Below are 19,871 nucleotides of genomic sequence, written 5' to 3' on the forward strand. Positions count from 1 at the left end.
TGCCAATAGAAGTGCAAAGTTCTTATAAAGTACAATGCTGGCAACACATTTGTGTGATCTTCATTTTTAATGGCAACGTGGTGCGATTTTTATTTATTTTTTTATTTACTTTTGTCCCCCCCCCCCCCCCCCCCCGATTTCACGGTTTAAAGCGGAGGTCCACCCTAAAATGGACCTCCGCTCATCTGATCCCTCCCCCCCTCCGGCGCCACAATCGGCACCTTTCAGGGGGGAGGGGGGTGCAGTTACCTGGATAATCCAGGTAACTGCACCCACTTCCGGGCTAGCTGTCTGCGGAACGAGCGTAGGTTACGCCCCCGTTCCGCAATGCCCCGCCCCCTTCAGCAAGTGCCCCGCTGCCTGCTGGGAAACACACAGCTCCCAGAGGCAGCGGGGACCGTCCGGATTGCGCCGCGCGGCTCGCGCATGCGCAGTAGGGAACCGGGAAATGAAGCCGAAAGGCTCCATTTCCTGATTCCCATACCCAAGATGGCGGCGGGACCCGGCAGCCGAGCGAGCGATCGGCTTCGGGTGCCGACATCGCGGGCGCGCTGGACAGGTAAGTGTCACTATTTAAAAGTCAGCAGCTGCAGTATTTGTAGCTGCTGGCTTTAAAAAAAAAAAAAAAAAAAACGCGGAGTCCCGGTGGACTCCCGCTTTAATGTGCAGTAAACCACATCTCATGAAGCTTGTTGCCGAAAAGAAGCCCTTGCTCCTTTCTGAAGTGGCACGCTTTACATGATGCGCTTGCTGTGTGAAAATTGTGGCAAAACTGTATCGCATTTTAGGTGTCATTAAAAATAAAGGGCACACAAACACGCATGCTGCATTTTGCCGGCATTGTAATGCGATTTGGAATCATGAGCAGGATTGCAGCAATTCTGGCTGTAATCCCAAATCTCTAGATGTGTATTGGGCTTTAAACTTACCAGCTTTTTGCTGCCCTGTCCCAACTTTTTTGAGACTTGTTGCTGCCATAAATTTCAGACACTTTTTTTTCTATTTGTTTCTATTTGTTTTTTCTATGTGTTTTCTATTGTGAATAAAATATGGGTTTATGATATTTGTAAATGATAGCATTCAATTTTTTTTTTGTTTATTTTACACTGCTTCCCAACTTTTTTGAAATTGGGGTTGTATTCTGCAGAAAGTGAAAATGTCTCAGAAGTTGATGTGCTGAAAGTAGAAAAAAAGGGTTAAAACCTCGTACACACAATCAGTTTTTCGGCAGGGAATTGTGTGATGACAGACTGTTTGCCTAAAATCTGACCGTTGGTACGCTCCATCAGACAATTGTTGGCCAACTTTCCAGCAACAAATGTTGGATGGCAGGCTAGTAAATTTTTATCGGACAACTGTCTGTTGTCAGATTTTCATATCATGTGTACACAAGTCCGTCACACAAGTCCAAAACACACACGCATGCTCAGAATAAATGCTCACCAAACACATTAGCAGAAGGTACCCAAAGGGTAGCACTCAAGAACTGAAATCCCACATAGTATGTCACTACGTTCGCCAGACACATGCAAGACAAGTTCACGGCACACGCCCTTTGGACAAAAGTCTAACGCTTTGTTGGTGAACAATCTGATCATGTGTACGAGGCTTTAGTGTGAGGATTTGAGCTATTTTGTCAAGGGACAAATAGTAATGGCTTGACAACTGTGTCAGAGCAACTCCAAAGCTCTGCAGCACTTATGAGCTGTTCCCTGTCTCAAGTTATGAGAACCAGTTTGAGGTATCTGATTCTTTATAGGATACTCTATATGTCCAGCTAAGATGATGACATGGATTTTTATCTTTTTCTTTATGCATAAGGAATTTGAGGACCTACCAAAAGTGGTCCAAGGAAATATAAATGACAGTAGGGTCATGGGCGCAATGACTACCGTGAGGCGTGAACCAGGGCGGCCTGTGTGGTCCGATCCAGTGGAAAAACGACTGCAACTCAAATTGCTGAAAAAGCTAATTCTGGTTCCTACTTTTGTCGGAACACAAACTGCAGATTGGTCAGAGTGTCCCCTGCTGACCCATAGCCACAGCCAAAGGCACCTATAATGGGCACAAGAGCATCAGAACTGGACCATGGAGCAAAGGAAGAAAGTGCCTTCACTGAAAAATCCAGTAACCCTTCAGTGCTCAAAGGTCCTCCCAATGGTGTTGTAACAAGTAATGCTTCTTCCAATGCAGCCCTCATCCAATTGGGCAATCTTCAAACAACTGCAATAATACACATAGGAGGATGCAAATGCCTAGTTCTTACCACCATAACAAGAACAAATGGATACTCACAAACTCAGAAAACAGCAGGCATATCCAATATTAACTCCAGCCATAGGTTGTCTGATGCTTCCAGGGGACATGACCCCTTCCTCAGAGTTGATTGTATTCATTTATTCCTGGTATGAACTTGTATGATGGTAATTTGCGCCATCCTGTGCGTATTTTTTCCGTGGAAGAAGGTGGCCTGGTCTGATGAATTTTAGAAATGGTTTGAGGAACACAAGTTTGTGGTGTTGACTTGGCCTCCGAATCTCAATCTAATCAAACATCTGTGGAGTGTGCCAGAAAAACAAGTCTGATCCATACAGCCCCCACGTTGCAACACACAGGTCTTTAAAAGGATCTGCTGAACATTTGTTGCTACTGACAGCTTGGTGCCGGGTCTAGTGGAGGTTTTGCCTTGACAGGTTATGGATTGTATGTCCTAATATTATGGCTGATGGATGTTTAGGGAAATGTTCATAGACTTGCGGAAATCCTTTTTTTTTTAATTTGAGCTAGAACTCTAGCTCACACCAGAACTACAGGTGCAGTGCTCTTCCCGGTGTGGGTTTGATTTCCAATGCGTGCAGTGCGCCATTGGGGTTATTGCCACATACGTGCATCCAGTGTGGTTTTCTGGGCAGGTGGTTACAGCGGCAGGAACAGATTGGGACCTACCATGGCAATCGCCCACACAAATGTGAGCCTAGCCTTAAAGGGATATTGAATTGACAGAGCGGTTGAATTACTAAAACTGGAGAAAAATCTGGTGCAGCTGTGCATAGTAGCTAATCTGCGTCTAACTTCAACTTGTTTAACTGTGATACTAAACCCACAATGGTAAAATCCGCCTGTATATGCAGTAATGCATACTTATTAAACTCACTGTGGAACTTAAGGGGTTAATCTTCTGCCTAAGAGGCACTCTGAACATGCTCAGTTTGTGTATTGTGTGGACACCCTCAGATGAAGTCGGATATGACGAAACGCGTCAGAGCGTAACTATACCGGAAGTGACGAGTGCGCCTCAATCCCTGCGTTTCAGCGAGCGGTGGAAAGGCAGGATACAGCGAAAACGTTCGTTCCTCCTCGAGCACAACTGAACCAATGGGATAAGGCACAGTACTTTTCCAATGCTTAAATACTTTGTTTATTTGGTACGCATATATATGTTGGGTTTCGTTTTGTCTAATAAATAGTGTTAAACACTATCACACTATGTTTGGGCATCTTTGCTTTTTTATATGAGAAAACTGGATTCCAACAAGAGAGACATCTAGTGGCCATAAGAAGCATTGCTGATTGGCAGTTTAAAGGCTTTTTTGATCTTGGTGTTCGGTGAGTGCATCCCCAAAGGGGATCGTGTGTGCCCCACAAGTGGTGAACTTTTATGGTGGAAGCTGCAGTTTAATCACAACAGAGAACGGATAAAATAAGCACCTTCTATTCTGGACACTGATCAAAATTTTAATGAACTCACCTTATATAAAAAATCTTTTAAGAGTGTGCATGCGCTGCTATATATGAAAAAGTGGACTTCTTTTTAAAAGTTACAATTTTTTGTATATTTCTTATATTTCTGTGTTTTAAAAAAGCAGCAGCTAAAGAGTGGATATTCTACGTCAGTAGAGTACCACTTTAAAAATTACAATCTTTATTTCATATTATTTCCTTATTTTGCATACTGGTTTCCTAAAGCGCAGAGTGGTGTACTATTTGGCAGGCATTTATAGTAATTTTATAGTACACTCTTGCATATCAGTTTGTGTATTGCTAGTTTTTTTTTTTTTTCTTGGGAGGGAGCATGTGATCAGCACTGTCCAGTCAGAAGGTCGGGGGTCATGCAGCCTCATAGAACTGTCAGAGGAGAATGAAAACTCCTCCAAGCTTTAACCAGACACTGATAGAAGTCACAAGACTGAGATGACAAGACAAAAAATAAGTTATTTAGCAGTTTATATTTACAGAAAAAAAATTACATTTCCATGTCCGGTATACTGTGGGAGACCAGCTATACTGAATGCAGGTTCCTGGGTTTAGTAACACTTTACATTTTGACAAAAAAAAAAAAAAATGTGGAAGCCGATTGTTTTCTATGCAGAGCTGCACCAGATTTTGCTCTCTTCAGTTTTAGTACATCCCAAAACGTCTGTGTGTAATGCCATTCAAGATCAGACTTAGAAGAACTAGGAGCAAACTGGAGTCGTTTGTTATCTGTTGCAAACAATCAACACAAGTTTTCTGCTTTCTGGTATACACTTTTTTTTTTAGTATTATTATTATACAGGATTTATATAGTGCCAACAGTTTACACAGCACTTGGTTTTGTAAATGGCAGCTGATCTGAGGCTTTTCATACAGGTGTGGTGCTCCCATGTCATTCAGAAATGCCAGCTGTCTCCTGAGTTCTGCTTTATTTAGACAGAAAGCGGAAGAAGACCTCAATGTACACCTTTTGGTAATGGCAGTCGGTGTGTCATCCTTTATTGATTATATTGGGAACCGGTGTTTAGTCTTTCCAGGGCCGGATTAAGAGCATCATGGGCCTGGTACTGAGGATTTTGGAGGGCCGTTTTTATGGTTAATAAATAAAATTAAAACGCAAACAAATTTTTATTAAAACAAATTAGGTATTTTTAACAAACTGCTCATTCACAGTATGTGCAAGAGAACCTGTGCGAATGAGCCCAAATTTTCTGTATTTTTTTTTTTATATATATTTTTTTATTATTTGTTGCAATCTTTTATTGTTTACATTCTTGTTTATTTATTTTTTACAATTTTACTTTTTTATTATTTTTTTTCCAGTGGAGGGCAGTGGATGGTGTAAGTAGTGCAGTGGACAGTGTCAGCATTTTTTTTTTTATTATTTAATTTTTTTATCATTTCTTTTTACAATTTCATTTTTTTATTAAATTTTTTTCAAAATGCATTTGGGGCTGGGTTTTTGGCAGTGGACAGCATCAGTAGGGCAATGGCGGTGCCCAAATGGTCAGTCCAACCCTGCTGGGCCTATATTAAAGGTAGGGGCTTGGAGCTGCAGCTCCAATAGCCCCTACGTTAATCTGGCCCTGAGTCTTTCTAGGTTCTGCACAGATGGATGCTATGTAATGCTGTCTATCACGGTCTCCCTGCACCTGGTCTTTTCCATTTCATTGTTAATTCTTTTCAAGCCGACCTTGACATCAGTTATGTACACTTTCCTTTTCTGTTTATAGTATATACTATTACAAGGCTGCCTCCTAGTGGTGAAGTGCCACAGAGCGCATTTGGAGCTTTGATGTCCTACGTAATTGCATCCTGCTAATTAAAGCTAGAATGTTTCCATTAGAGCTCCCCTGGAAATACTGCCTCTCTCCAACATTGTGTTATTAATAGCTGGAAAACCGCACAAAGTTTTTGCTTTATTTTGCGTTCCTATTTCTGGTAAGGTAGTAGAGATATTTTAAGTGGTGCAATAAATGTAAGATGTGCAATTATCCTGCACAAGAAGATTGCACTGACAAGACCAAAGCATTGGAGTCATTGTGGTCCTTGGTGGGATAAGACCTGCTGGGAATCCTGAGATTCCAATAACGTGCGCACATATATATTATTATTTTTTTTATCATCTTGCTCATGTTCTTCCCAATGAATTGCCCCCATCTTATTTATGTTGTAATTAGCTGGAGAATATAATAAAATGTGCCAATGCAGCAGCTAACTAGGACCCTTGCCAGTGTCCAGACCCTGTCCCTTTCATTTTAATTTGCTGATTATGTATCTCAGCCCTACTCTGTTCCATTTACAGTTGTGGGATCTGCTGCTGGCATTTTGATACCCCTGTTCTAGTGTGTTTTTATATAGAGGAAGTTTTTAGTATTTTTCTAGAAGAAATGTGATGCAATCAAAGTCACAAACCTCAACTTTTTATGAATATTTGCCTAAACAGGTCATTTTAAAAATAATTGTGGATTCTTGTCTTTTAAAGTATATGTCAACTCTCACTTTGTAGAACAACCCATTCAGTTTAAAGCTGAGTTCTGCCTTGTGCATAAAAATGAAGACAGCAGCTACAATAGGGAGGGCCAGGAGCACCGCCAGTGAGGGATCGGGAATAGGAGGATCCGGGCTTTAATACCATTTTGATGTGATTTTTATAAAGTTGCATTGTTAGAATGAATGTCACCCAAAAAGCACATTTTGCACCGATAGCAATGCGATTTGGGATTGTGGGAGAATTGTGGCGTTTCCTCCCATGATTCCTAATTGCCAGGTGTGAATGGGGCCCAAGAAGCATTTTTTATGCTCCGTATGCATGGACCCAAAGGCTCCTTTCACATGTAAGCGTTTTGAATCACGGCTGGAATTTCTGGAACTGTGTTTCTGCCCGTGATTTTTAAAAACGCATGATTTCCGCACCTTTTTTTTTTGGGCGACGCGATACACTATTTGGTTTGCATTATTGCGACGCGATTTGTCTGACGCTGTTCATGGGGGGAGTTGGGTTTTTTGCATAATTTATGGCCTGCTTAAGGATCTGAGGAGAGACAATAGCCCAGCACCTGTCATTCTTGGTGAAATATCTGCCTTTATATGGCGACTGTCAGGGCAAGATTTAGGATGGTGGGGGCGCCTGGGCATGAGTCACTTTCGGGCCCTACCTTCTATACATTACCTTATTTATCGACGTATAACACGCATCAGCATATAAGACGCAACCCCAAGTTTAGGAGGGAATTTTAAGGAAAAAAACTTTTAGGAGGGAAGTTTAAGGAAAAAACTTACATTTTAATTCCCATCAATGCAGCCTCATCAGTGTCCATCTGCAGCCTTGTCAGTGTAGCCTTGTCATTTGCAGCCTTGAAGTTTAAAAATGGCGCCGCCAAGATAGTCCTGTGTATCTTGGCGGCTCTTGGGTCCTCTCGGCGGAGTGCACTCGGCTCGGCTCAGTCACGCCCAGTCCATGTGTTATGTCCATCATAGGGCGGGACTGGGTGTGATTGTCAGTCGAGTACACTCGGCTATGTATCTCGGCGGGGCCCCCTATTGGGCAGGGCCCATGGGCTTGATCCCAGTGAAGCCCAGTGTTAAGACCAGCCCTGGTGACTGTAAACATCCTAATCTGATGGTGAAGCACTGGGTAAAAGAAAGCTTTGTTCTGTGTGAGTGGAGACAGCAGATTATTTTTAAGATTTGTGACCTGTTTACCTGATAGGTGTATTAGACAGTGCTTAGGAATGCTAAAAGCTTTACACAGAAATCTGGAATGTTTAAACCCGGTATTGTGGTGGAATATTTGAGGAGTTAAGCCTGACAGATGTATTTTTCCTATAGTGGAATCTTTTGGTTTCTGACTTTCCTTCCATGTTCCTCCTCCAGCTATGTGGAATGTGAGAGGAGGATGGCAGGACTCTGGTTCTGCCTGTTTTCTGCCGCCTTGCGGTGCCTATGCTGCACATGGATGGTTTGAGTATGCTGCCACTTGTGTAAACCTAGTCTGCTAACTGATGCCTGCTGTACTGTTAAATGACCATAACAAAGGATCCATAGTCCTACTGAGCTAGAGGAAATATCGCTCTCATAATCATCTGATTTCATGGTGTATGCAGTCTTCACATAAATCACTACTGCTGTAAACAAACCTATCTGGGGAAGTTGCAGATCTGATCATAATCGTTTGTTGTATGACAATCTGCTAAATGTCTGCCCAAATGTATAAAGGGCTGACTGATGGATTCACTTAAAGCAGAGCCCAGGACACAAAAACTTTCATATCCACTAACAGACCAAACCAGCCAAGTTAAAATCAGTATTTTTTGCTAGAAAATTACTTGGAATCTCCAAACATTATATGTATTTAAAAAAAAAAAGGCTACAGAAAAAAATGCTGGTTGTTGCAAAATTCTTTGTCACGCGGTATTTGCGCATTGGCCTTTTAAAAGCAATTTTTTGACAAAATATACACTTCACTGAATTTAAAGAATCTAAACAGTAAAGTTAACCCAATTTGTATATTGTGAAAGATGATATGTCAAGTAAATGGCTACCTAACATGTTGCGGTTTAACACTCGTGGAATGGCGATAAACTATGGTACTTAAAAATCGCCATAGGAGATACTTTAAAAAATGTTGACAGTTACCCGTTTAGTGTAACAGAGGAGGTGTTTTGTGTATTATTGCTTTCGCTCTGAAGATCGCGGCGATGCCTCACATGTGATTTGAACACAGTTTACATTTGCAGGTGCGACTTTATGTGTTTTCTGTGGTGCACGAGCATGCGGGGACATTAAATATATGAATTTTTTTATTTTTATTTTTTTACATTGTCGCTTTAAAAAAAGGGGGATTTTTTTTACATCTCCACCATTCGCAGCAAAATAAACCAAAAGTGGCATCGCTTTCGGGTTACTACATCGGAGGCCCCATTTAAGCTGATTTTGGAGTTTGTTCGGAATTCTGGCCAGCCGGCGGATGTGGTTGCGGTGGGAGACCCAGACAGAGTGGCGGAAGGCAGCGCGAGGGAGGAGGGGTGTCCCCTCCTACTCCTTGTAAAAATGGCTGAGGGGCTGCTAAGCTGCATTGGTTATCAGAGAGCCAGCTCTAAAAAAGATACGGGGGTGAAGCCTGAGGCAGGCTTCACGCCGGTACAACCACTTCCTCATAACGACGTACAGGTACCTCATTTCACGTGAAGTGGATATAATTATATTCTTCAAGTGCTCCAAAGGCTATAACTCTACTGTATGTGCACCAAATGCCTTTGCAGACCTAATTTGGACATTGTAAGAGTAGCAGCAACCGTGTGCTGTGTAAAGAGCAGAGTTGTGGACGGGAGCCAGCAGACTCCACCCACTGCAGACTGCCTGGAGAAAACTACAGGAGGGGGCGGAGACGAGACCAGTCACCTGCACAAGGAGAGAGTGCAGCAGTAAGCAGTCTTTGTGCAGGAAGCTCCTGGATTACTGCACACATCTGTAAGAAATACACAAACCACACCAAGATTAAGTAAGATGACATGTGCCTCCTGTATCAAGACACTATATGCTTATCCCAGTAGTAGTAGTTTCTTAAAACATTCCTTAGAATTTTCAATATGCAGAATGTGTAAATCTGTTTTTACCTGTACTCACTTTTGTGAGATACTGTATATATTGAGGGCAGGTAGCTCAATTAACTCTTGAGGGGCAGGGACACACCAGAAGCCCAACACAATGGCAGCCAAAACGCAGATAAAAGTTGTCAGTCATTTTTGTGAATATTTTTTATATCGTTTCATGTGAAGAAATGACACTTTGTTACAATGTAAAGTAGTGAGTGTACAGTTTGTATAATGGTGTAAATTTGCTGTCCCCTCAAAATAACTCAACACACAGCCATTAATGTCTAAACCGCTGGCAACAAAAGTGAGTACACCTCAAAGTGAAAATGTCCAAATTGGGCCCAAAGTGTCAATATTTTGTGTGGCCACCATTATTTTCCAGCACTGCCTTAACCCTCTTGGGCATGGCGTTCACCAGAGCTTTAGTCCTCTTCTACTCCATGACAACATCATGGAGCTGGTGGATGTTTGAGACCTTGTGCTCCTCCACCTTCTGTTTGAGGATGCCCGACAGATACTCAATAGGGTTTAGGTGTGATGACATGCTTAGCCTGTCAATCACCATTACCCTCAGCTTCTTTAGCAAGGCAGTGGTCATCTTAGAGGTGTGTTTAGGGTCATTATCACGTTCGAATACTGCCCTGCGGCCCAGTCTCCGAAGGGAGGGGGTTCATACTCTGCTTCAGTGTGTCACAATATATGTTGGCATTCATGGATCCCTCAATGAACTGTAGCTCCCCAGTGCTGGCAGCACTTATGCAGTCCCCGACCATGACACTCCCACCACCATGCTTGACTGTAGGCAAGGCACACTTGTCTTTGTACTCCTCACCTGGTTGCTGCCACACACGCTTGATGTCATCTGAACCAAATATGTTTATCTTGATCTCAACAGACCACAGGACATAGTTCCAGTAATCCATGTCCTTGGTTTGTTTGTCTTCAGCGAACTGCAGGCTTTCTTGTGGAACATCTTTAGAAGAGGCTTTCTTCTGGGACACCAATGCAGACAGATTTGATGTAGTGTGTGGCGTATTGGTCTGAACACTGAAAGGCTGACCCCCCACCCCTTCACATTCGGCAGAAATGCTGGCAGCACTCATACGTCTGTTTCCCAAAGACAACATCTGGATATGACGCTGAACATATGCACTCCACTTCTTTGGTTGACCATGGCGAGGCCTGTTCTGCGTGGAACCTCTTCTGTGAAGCCGCTGTATGGTCTTGGCCACCGTGCTTCAGCTCAGTTTCAGTGTCTTGGCTATCTACTTATAGCCTAGGCCATTCTTTATAGAAAATTTTCTCTTATATTCACTGACCGACACAGCTCCTCTCTGTAACAAAATGGGTTGTCAGCCCTATCACTGGAGATACTAGGCAAAGTTGTAACACAACACTTCAGAACTTTCAGTTCCACCCAGGAGGCGGTCCCTAGGCTACAACCCCCACAGCCTGCCCTAGCAGACTCAGTTTTTTATTTTTTTTTGCCTAGCGAAGGAGATAGACCTAGGAACCCTGCAGGCCCATAGGCCTGTGTTTTTTTTTGATGCAGAAGCTTGGCTTTTTACGCAAGTTGAATGATCCTGTGATCTTCTATCAACAGCCGGCTGGGTGGCAGGCTGGTTCACTTATCCTTGTAGTCTCCCTAGTCCGGCCATCGAGCGTGTGCAGGTCGCAGCTACGGCTCAGCAGGCTATGACATAGCTCAGCTCCAGAGGTGGTTGGTGAGCTTTATGCTCCGGGGCATACATATGACCAGGCTACTGATGTCTGCGTCACAGTATGCCGGGCCAGTAGTCTTCCCTGTATTGATCAGGAGCTGACTACCATGGAATGTCCCCCAGCTCTTCAGGATTGGTAAGTACAGCTCTCCCTGCCTCGGCAGGGTGGAGCAGCTGGGCATTCCCTGGGAGGTTGATTTGGGGGCCCACCTCACCCCCCTCTCCTCTCCCCTCTCCTCTCCCCTCTCCTCTCCCCTGTCCCTCCTTTCGCCCCTCACGGGGGCGGGGGGGCTGTACATGTGCTGAGCGGTGTGTGTGTGCCTGGGCTCTCACCTGGGGGTTTAGCTGTACTGGGTGCCTGGGTCCTGCAGCTTATTCCCGCTGGATGCCTGTGTAGTCTAGCCCCTGTGTTGTTGCAGCGCTGTCTGCCACATGTTCTCTCTAGCCTCTCATAGCGCTGTTCGACGGCCATTTTAAGTATGGGCAAGGGTCAGACAGGCTTCTGGCTTCAAGCGGCCATTTTCCTAGTGAATCTCTATTAGAACACTGGCGGCCATTTTCTTGTAGCCGGACCGTGTTTTTTGTGCTCTACCAGCAGTCCCTGTGCCCTCGACTTCCTGTTTGGTCATCACAGAGTGCTGGGAGGTTTATCCTGTGATTCTGGACACGTGTGTCAGATCGCTCACCGATCGTTCTCCGATCGTGCGACCGGCCAGCCACCAACACAGTTTTGCTATCTCTGCATCTGGGACTGCTGGGGATCATCACGCACAGCGGTAATACAGCGCATAACTGCCCAGGGTGGTGAGTCCAGCAGGTTAGAGCCCCTCAGTCACTGGCAGCAGGAGGGTGGGGCTGTCACTGTCCTAAGTCCCCTTCAGGTGGCAGACAGGGTAGGGTCAGCATGGCTTCAGAAACTGGTGTTTCTTCCCCCGAAATCCAGGCAATTGCAACTGGGTCACCTGCAGACTGCGCGGTCCCTATGGACACCCTTACGGCATTCCTCAATTAGTTTGTTGCCAAGATAGAGCCGGTACGTGGGAAAAAAGGTGCTAATAAGCGGCGACTGCCCCCCCACGTCCTCTGGGGAGAGCTCTGACGCAGACTCGGGTCCTGCTGAGGCCAGTGACCCTGCTCTGTCTTGTCAGATGACGCTGACCAGGACCGTTCAGACAGTGAGGAGTCCTTGTCCGGGTCCGTGCATGACAAAGTGCTAGTTGGAGCACTTATCACAGCTGTGCATGATACCCTGAAGATTCAGGAGCCAGCGGATCCCTCTGCTGATGTACCGGTCCCTTTTGGGTCCTGCAAGCCAGCATGTTCCCGTATCGGACTTATTTTGATAAGTTAACTTACAAGGAATGGGGTCGCCCGCAACGGACCTTTGCGGTCCCCAAATACATGGCGGTGCGTTACCCCTTTGAGGAAAGCCTTCTCAAAAAGTGGTCGGCTCCTCTGGTCGTTGACTCCCCAGTATCCAGGTTAAATAAAGTAACCACAATCCCGGTTGAGGGGACTCCTGCATTCAAGGATCCCACGGACAGGAAGGCCGAGGCGGTGGCTCGTTCCTTGTTTACGGTTGTGGGGTCAGCCGTGCGACCTGTACTGGCATCCGCACTGGTGTCGCAGACACTGACTGAGTGGGCAAAACGTTTGCCTTGCGAATTGGGAGAGCAACAGGCCTCCCCTTTCTGCGTGGAACTAGCAGACCAACTAGTGCAAGGCCTTAAGTAAGTTTGTGACGCGGCCCTGGATACTCTCCTTCTGTTATCCAGGGCTTCAGTGTCAGCTGTGGTGCTGAGGCGCCTGATTTGGCTAAAATGCTGGTCTGCTGACCAGGCATCCAAGAAAGCCCTGACGGATCTTCCTTTCCTTGGTAACCGGCTCTTTGGAGTCTCGCTAGATGACATTATTAAAAATGCCACTGGTGGTAAGCGTACTCTACTCCCACAGGCCAGGAAGGCTAAGGAGCCACGCTGTAGGCAAGGGCCCTCTTTTTCCGCTCACAATCGGCTTTTTCGTCCGCCCAGGGCTTCGAAAAAACGTCCCCAGCCGGACAGGACGCCCACGGATGGTCAAACATCCCTGGAACCGCAAGCCTTTACAAGCCTGCGAACAAAAGTGCTACCGCATGGAGGTTTGCCCCTACCCATGTCTCGGGTGGGGGGTCGTCTTTGGGAGTTTGCAGCCCGGTGGTCCTCCCGGTTATCCAAGCAATCAGGGTCTGCGATCTGATTTCCAAAGGCTACAAGATAGAGTTCCTCTCTTCGCCGCCAAACAGATTCTTCCCCTCCAGCATACCCGGTTCGCCGGGAGGCCCTGTTGGGGGCTGTAAGGGGCTTGCTGAATCGAGGGGTGATTGTACCTGTTCCGGAGCCAGAACGCTTCCAGGGATTCTACTAAAATCTGTTTGTAGTTCCCAAGAAGGAAGGGATACGTCCGATCTTGGACTTGAAACCCCTCAATCACTTTGTAAAAGTGCAGAGGTTCAGGATGGAATCGGTTCGCTCAGTAGTCGCTGCACTCCATCAAGGGGACTCCCTGGCATCCTTGGACATCCAGAATGCATACCCGCACATACCTATATGCCTTCGGCATCAAAAGTTTCTGCGTTTTGCAGTCAGGGAAGCCCATTACCCCCCCCCCCCCCCCCCGAGTCTTTACCAAAGTATTGGCTCCAGTATTGGCGTTACTGAGACAACGCGGGATCGCGATCGTGGGCTACCTGGACGATCTCCTCCTGAGAGCATCTTCCGCCTCAGAATTAGAGGATGTGGCGATCACCATGCAGACACTGCAAGAATTTGGGTGGCTGTTGAACCTAAAGAAGTCGGTGATTGTGCCGGTACAGCGTCTGGAGTACCTAGGTTTGCTGTTGGACTCCAGGGAAGCAAGAGTTTTTCTCCAAACTTCAGACTCTCAGGTCCACAGTGAAACTGCTGATGAACAGCAAGTGGTTGTCACTGCGAGTATTGGGGCTCAAGGTAGCCTCCTTCGAGGCAGTACCTTGCGCCCAGTTCCACACCAGAGTACTGCAGGAGGAGATCTTGTTAAAATGGAACAAGTCTCAGTTGTCCCTGGATCGACAGATCCAGGTGAGCCAACCAGTCAGGGACTCTGATCTGGTGGTTGAGGTCCCCGGTGATTCAGTCCGGAAAATCGTTCCTTCCTCTGAAGTGGACGGTGGTCACTACGGATGCCAGTCTATCCGGCTGGGGTGGAGTGATGGGGGTTCAGTCGACTCAGGGCCTCTGGTCAATGGTAGAATCCGAGTTGCCGATCAGTCTGCTCGAATTGAGAGCAATCAGGCTGTGTCTCCGCACCATGGTCGGTGAGTCTTCAAGGGCGTCCTATCAGGATTCAGTTGGACAAAGCTACAGCGGTGGCATACATAAATCACCAAGGGGGAACAAGAAGTGCAGCCGCTGCTCGGAAGGTCGCTCACATACTTCGGGGGGCCATTTACAATCCCGGGTGTGGAAAACTGGCAGGCGGACTACCTGAGTCGGCAGATGCTGGACCCAGGGGAATGGACATTGCATCCGGAGACGTTCAGGCTACTGTGCCTGAAGTGGGGAACACCAGATGTGGATCAATTGGCCTCCCGTCTCAATCGGAAGGTGCCAAAATTCCTGTCCAGGACAAGAGATCAGTGAGCAGACGCGTCGGACGCGCTGGTGGCCCCGTGGGATCAGTATCAGCTGATCTACGCCTTTCCTCCACTGAAATTATCACGTCTGCTTCGCAGAGTGGAAACCAAGGGGATCCCAGTGATACTGATTACCCCGGATTGGCCTCTGCGTCCCTGGTACGCAGATCTGGTGCGTCTGGTGGCAGATGCTCCTTGGTGACTGCCATTGCGAGAGGACCTCATCAAGGTCCGATTTTTTTATTTTTATTTTTTTTTCATCCTGCTTTACCATCACATGGCTTCTGAGAGCCAGGTGTTGAACCGGGGTCTGTCAGACACGGTGTTCTTCTAGGAAGATGTACCATCATACCTGGAAGGCTTACATCTCCATGTGTGAGGAGAATGGTTGGCATCCGCGTTCCTTTTCCATAGCAAGGATCCTGCTGTTTCTCCAGCGAGGAGTAGACCAGAGATTTGCACTGAGCACCATCAAGGGTCAGATCTCAGCCCTGGCTGTCTTTTTCAATGACCCCTGGCATCGCACTCATTAGTGGGTACCTTTGTTCAGGGGGTACGACATGTAGTCCCTCCGGTCGTCCACTGTTACCCCCATGGGATTTAAACCTGGTGTTGTCGGCGCTTCAAAAACCGCCATTTGAAGATATTAGGGAGCATCCCCTGTTGACTCTTTCCCAGAAAGTGGTCTTTCTAGTGGCCATTACCTCGGCCAGGAGGGTTTTGGAATTGGCAGCCTTGTCTTGCAAGTCGCCCCATCTGGTCTTCCACAGGGATAAGGTGGTGTTGCGTCCGCAACCATCTTTTCTACTGAAGGTGGTCTTGGCTTTTCATATCAGTGAGGAAATTGTTTTACCATCGCTGTGTCCTAAGCCAAAGCACCCCAAAGAGGTGGCCCTTCACGATCTTGGCTTGGTTAGGGCTCTGAAGGTGTATTTGTCTGTCACGGCTCCCTTTCGGAGGTCAGACTCATTGTTTCGGTGGCTGGTCCAAAGAAGTGTATGGCGGTCTCATCAGCCACCATTTCCAGGTGGATCAGACAGATTGTAGTACAAGCCTACGCCTTGAATGGGGAGTTGCCCCCCTTTCTGGTCATGGCCCACTCTACAAGGCTAGTCGGAACGTCTTGGGCCTTTCCGACACCAAGCGTCTGTCACTCAGGTGTGTAAGGTGGCGACCTGGTCGTCTGTCCATACGTTTACCAAGTTCTACAAGGTAGACGTTAGTGCATCGGCTGATGCCTGTTTCGTGTAAAGTTTAGCAGGCAGCCGTGTAGTTGCAATTGGATATGCAAGCTTGATTTTCCTGTTTTTTTTTCTCGATAAAAACTAAGTGCTGTTATGTTTATGCACGGTTGCATTACTTCCGTAATGTTGCGGTCTTGGGGATCACTCCTGTTGAGGGTACCCGGTTGTATGGTGGTGTTTTCCACACACTGCTGTTTTTTTGTGGGTTTGGTTTCACTAGTTTCCACTTGCCATGATGGATGAAGTTTTTATGCGGTTTTTCCCACCCCTCGTTTGGCACTGCTTGGGGACATCCCATTTTGTTGGAGAGGAGCTGTGTCGGTCGGTGAATATAAGAGAAAATAGGATTATTTGTACTCATCATGAAATCCTTTTCTCTGTAATTCACCGACCGACACAGCACCCGCCCCTCCTTTTTCTCTTTACGTTATACTGCTTGTTGACATACTGAGTCTGCTAGGGCAGGCTGTGGGTAATGTAGCCTAGGGACCGCCCCCTGGGCGGAACTGAAAGTTCTGAAGTGTTGTGTTACAACTTTGCCTGGTATCTCCAGTGATAGGGCTAACAACCCATTTTGTTACAGAGAGGAGCTGTGTCGGAGAGTGAATTACAGAGAAAAGGATTTTACAGTGAGTACAAAAAATACTTTTTTTTTTTTTTTCATATCCTTAGAATTCTTTGCCATGAGGTGCCATGTTGAACATCCAGTGACCAGTATGAGAGTGAGAGCGATAACACCAAATTGAACACACCTGCTCCCCATTCACACCTGAGACCTTGTAACACTGAGTCACATGCCACCGGGGAGGGAAAATGGCTAATTGGGCCCAATTTGGACAATTTTACTTAGGGGTGTACTCACTTTTGTTGCCAGTGGTTTAGATATTAATGGCTGTGTTATTTTGAGGGGACAGCAGATTTACACTGTTATACAAGTTGAACGCTCACTACTTTGCATTGTAGCAAAGCGTCATTTCTTCAGTGTTGTCACATAAAAATATATAATACTTACAAAAAAGGGAAAGGTGTACTCATTTTTGTGAGTAACTGTATGTTCCAAGATGGAGTCTTCCCTAGATCAGTGTTGGAGACCACAGTATACAGAGGAGTCTTGTGCCACTTGGAAGTGGATAGAAGTGCCACTTCTGCATACATATGAGTTCTGCAAACTTCAAAGTTTAATGAAAGTTTTGTGTAAATGTTTTTTCTTTTCCTGAAGCAGGACTACACTGCATCTGAGCACCACAAACTGAAAATGCTATATTCCTTTTTAATATTCCAAGCAAACTCCACCGTCCATCCATCCATCCATCCATGTCTCCATGCTTTATATTTATGAGAAATCACTTTAGAACCCCAATTCCCCCCCCCCCCTCCCGCATTAATGGCCGTTGCCATCTAGAGTATGGGCAGATGATTTATGTAACGTTTACTTCCTGGAATCAATCTGTCCTTAGCCCGGGCAAGCATGCAGAAAAGTGTGCTGGAAGTAATTGAAAAAATGTAAAAAAAAGAAAAGGTTAAAACCAGTAAATATGGATTGCTAATGCTATCAGTATGAGGATTAAAAATAGTCAATGTTGATTGAGAGCAAAGTTTCGCTTTAAGTGCTGGGGAATTTATATATGGTTTGTTTTAATTCAATTAAAAGCCCTTTCATATGCACCTTATTTTAAATTGCTAGTTATACATTGATTTGAGTGCTATTTTTGTTTAGATTACATGTATGAACATATGAGCTAGGCAAGGGGAGAAGTTTATCATGTACTACAATGTTGCTTTTGCACTTTACATGTGGTTCCCTCAGTAAGCCTGAAGAGGGCGGCAGTCCGTTATATGATGGAGGACAAATGTGTATGTATTGCAGCTGGAAAAGCAAAGTGATGCTCGGCGCCAGCGTAGCAGAATCATCTGTCAGATTTGGGTTATTTATAATCTAGGCAAGTCCCTCAATATCACTCCAGGCACCTGCCTGGTGTAATGTCCGATACATACATGTAAATAATATGTTTCTCTTACTCTAGTAGCTATTGGTTATCAGATTCACGCCTTTTCTTAAGTTCTGAGACTGTAATCCAGCTTATCCATGGAGTAGAATGTGATGCATAGGTACTATACATCCCTTATCCTACCAAGAGGATATACTTTTGTTTCTGGCATTTTCCTGGTAAGACATGGCTTCAATAAAGGGAAACACTAATTATTGAAATATACCATTGCAGACGGGCTAATTCTCCCCCTATACTCACACGGAATTTTTTTTCAACATTGAAAGCACATGATTGTTTCCAAAAGTATCTCCATTTGTGACCCAAGTTTATTTTTTTTCTTGCATTCTTCACTTTAGTTGATAAAGGCAAGCAGAAGACAAGCCCTCGAGTTCCCAGTACACAGGCACAGGCTGCCCCAGTGGACGTACAAGCTGTCGAGTTAGCCCAGTGTAAGGCGGTATGCGAGGAACAGAAGGGAATCATACAGCAGCTGAAAAGTCTCCTTACCTGCAGCAACCAAAAGTTTGAGGCCCTGACGGTGGTCATCCAACATGTTATAAACGAGGTACATTTTGCTATGTTTCTGCACTCTAAATATATGCAATGCTTTGTTTTTAAATCTTTATGCTTAAATTGGAAGTCCCGTATAAAAGGAAAATCTCTACATCTGCTTGCAGCCACAGCCTAAGACTAACCTATCTAGCCCTGTAAAGTCAAACTCGGTATACATACCTTTTCTGAAGCTGATCCGATTCCATGCTGAGCTGTTGGTGGCGGTTGTTGGCTTCTCTATTAGGCAGGTGCAGAGGAGGCAACGACAATGGAAGCCACCATAGTAAGTCTATGGGGGGACGTCCCTTTATATTCATTTCACAATCGTTGTCGGCTGTTTCCTGCTCTGAGCTTCCCTGCTGGAGACCAGCCCAAATCATCTTCAGAAAAGACATGTATAGAAGTTTTGCTTTACAGGGCTACATAGGTTAGTCTTAGATTGTGGCTGCAAGTAGATTTAGAGATTTCGTTTTAAGGCTGGACTTCCAGTTTAGGCTTGGCAACCAAAAGAATTGTTGTGGTCAATAAGTGTAATGTGTATCTAAAGCCTAAACCTTTTTTTTGTTTTGATAGAGAAGGGGGAAGGGTCAGAACTCTTGTTGGCTTTTATTGTGGTCTTCTTCCCCATTGGGAAGATTCATGCCTCTTTACAGCCAAGACTAATACCTAGTACACACGCTGCGAAAATTGGATGAAAAATGGCTCTTTCGGTGCATTACTCCGATAATTTGATCATTGGTACACAGCATTCGAGACCTGGTCACAACAGTTAATGCAAAATTATCGGAAGGGACAAACGCACAAACTTTTCTCGCATGGTACCAGAACTAATTTTTTTTTTTTTTTAAATTGGTATAGTATTTATATAGAAAAAAATCATGTGGCCTAGACCATGCGTGCTCAGAAATAAAAATACATTACAACATATCCAAAGTTGTATGCTAGCATTAAAGCATTTTTGTAATGCAAGTAACCTATTGGTTTTCAATATGAGACTAGCACAGGGGTCTCAAACTGGCGGCCCTCCAGCTGTTGAGAAATTTCAAATCCCATGAGGCATTGCAAGGCTGAGTGTTACTAGAATGACTCCCACAGGCAGAGTTTCGCAACAGCTGGAGGGTCGCCAGTTTTGGACCCCTGGAGTAGCATGTAAAATAAACGCACCATCATTTGTCTGACATTCTTATTGTGTGTATGCAACTTTAGGTATTGTTCACACAGATGTACATAAAGGGATTGTAAAGGTATTTTTTTTTATTTTATTTAAATAACAAACATGTTATACTTACCTCCACTGTGCAGCTCGTTTTGCACAGAGTGGCCCTGAACCTACTCTTCTGGGGTCCCTCGGCGGCTGTCTCTGC

General features: G+C 45.3%; 1 protein-coding gene across 13 annotated transcripts in view; it reads left to right on the forward strand.

Moving 5' to 3' along the window:
* The window catches only part of MTUS1 (microtubule associated scaffold protein 1), a 390,210-nt gene that overhangs the window by 299,233 nt on the left and 71,106 nt on the right, over nt 1–19,871 (forward strand). For all 13 annotated transcript variants that reach the window (XM_077477385.1, XM_077477386.1, XM_077477387.1 and 10 more), the window contains one exon: nt 18,312–18,520. In XM_077477385.1, the coding sequence (XP_077333511.1) occupies nt 18,312–18,520 (209 nt within the window). The remainder of the gene's footprint in view (nt 1–18,311; nt 18,521–19,871) is intronic.

Source organism: Lithobates pipiens, unplaced genomic scaffold, assembly GCF_037356315.1.
Source record: "Lithobates pipiens isolate NorthernLeopardFrog02 unplaced genomic scaffold, aLitPip1_a1.2 Scaffold_13, whole genome shotgun sequence".
NCBI lineage: Eukaryota > Metazoa > Chordata > Amphibia > Anura > Ranidae > Lithobates > Lithobates pipiens.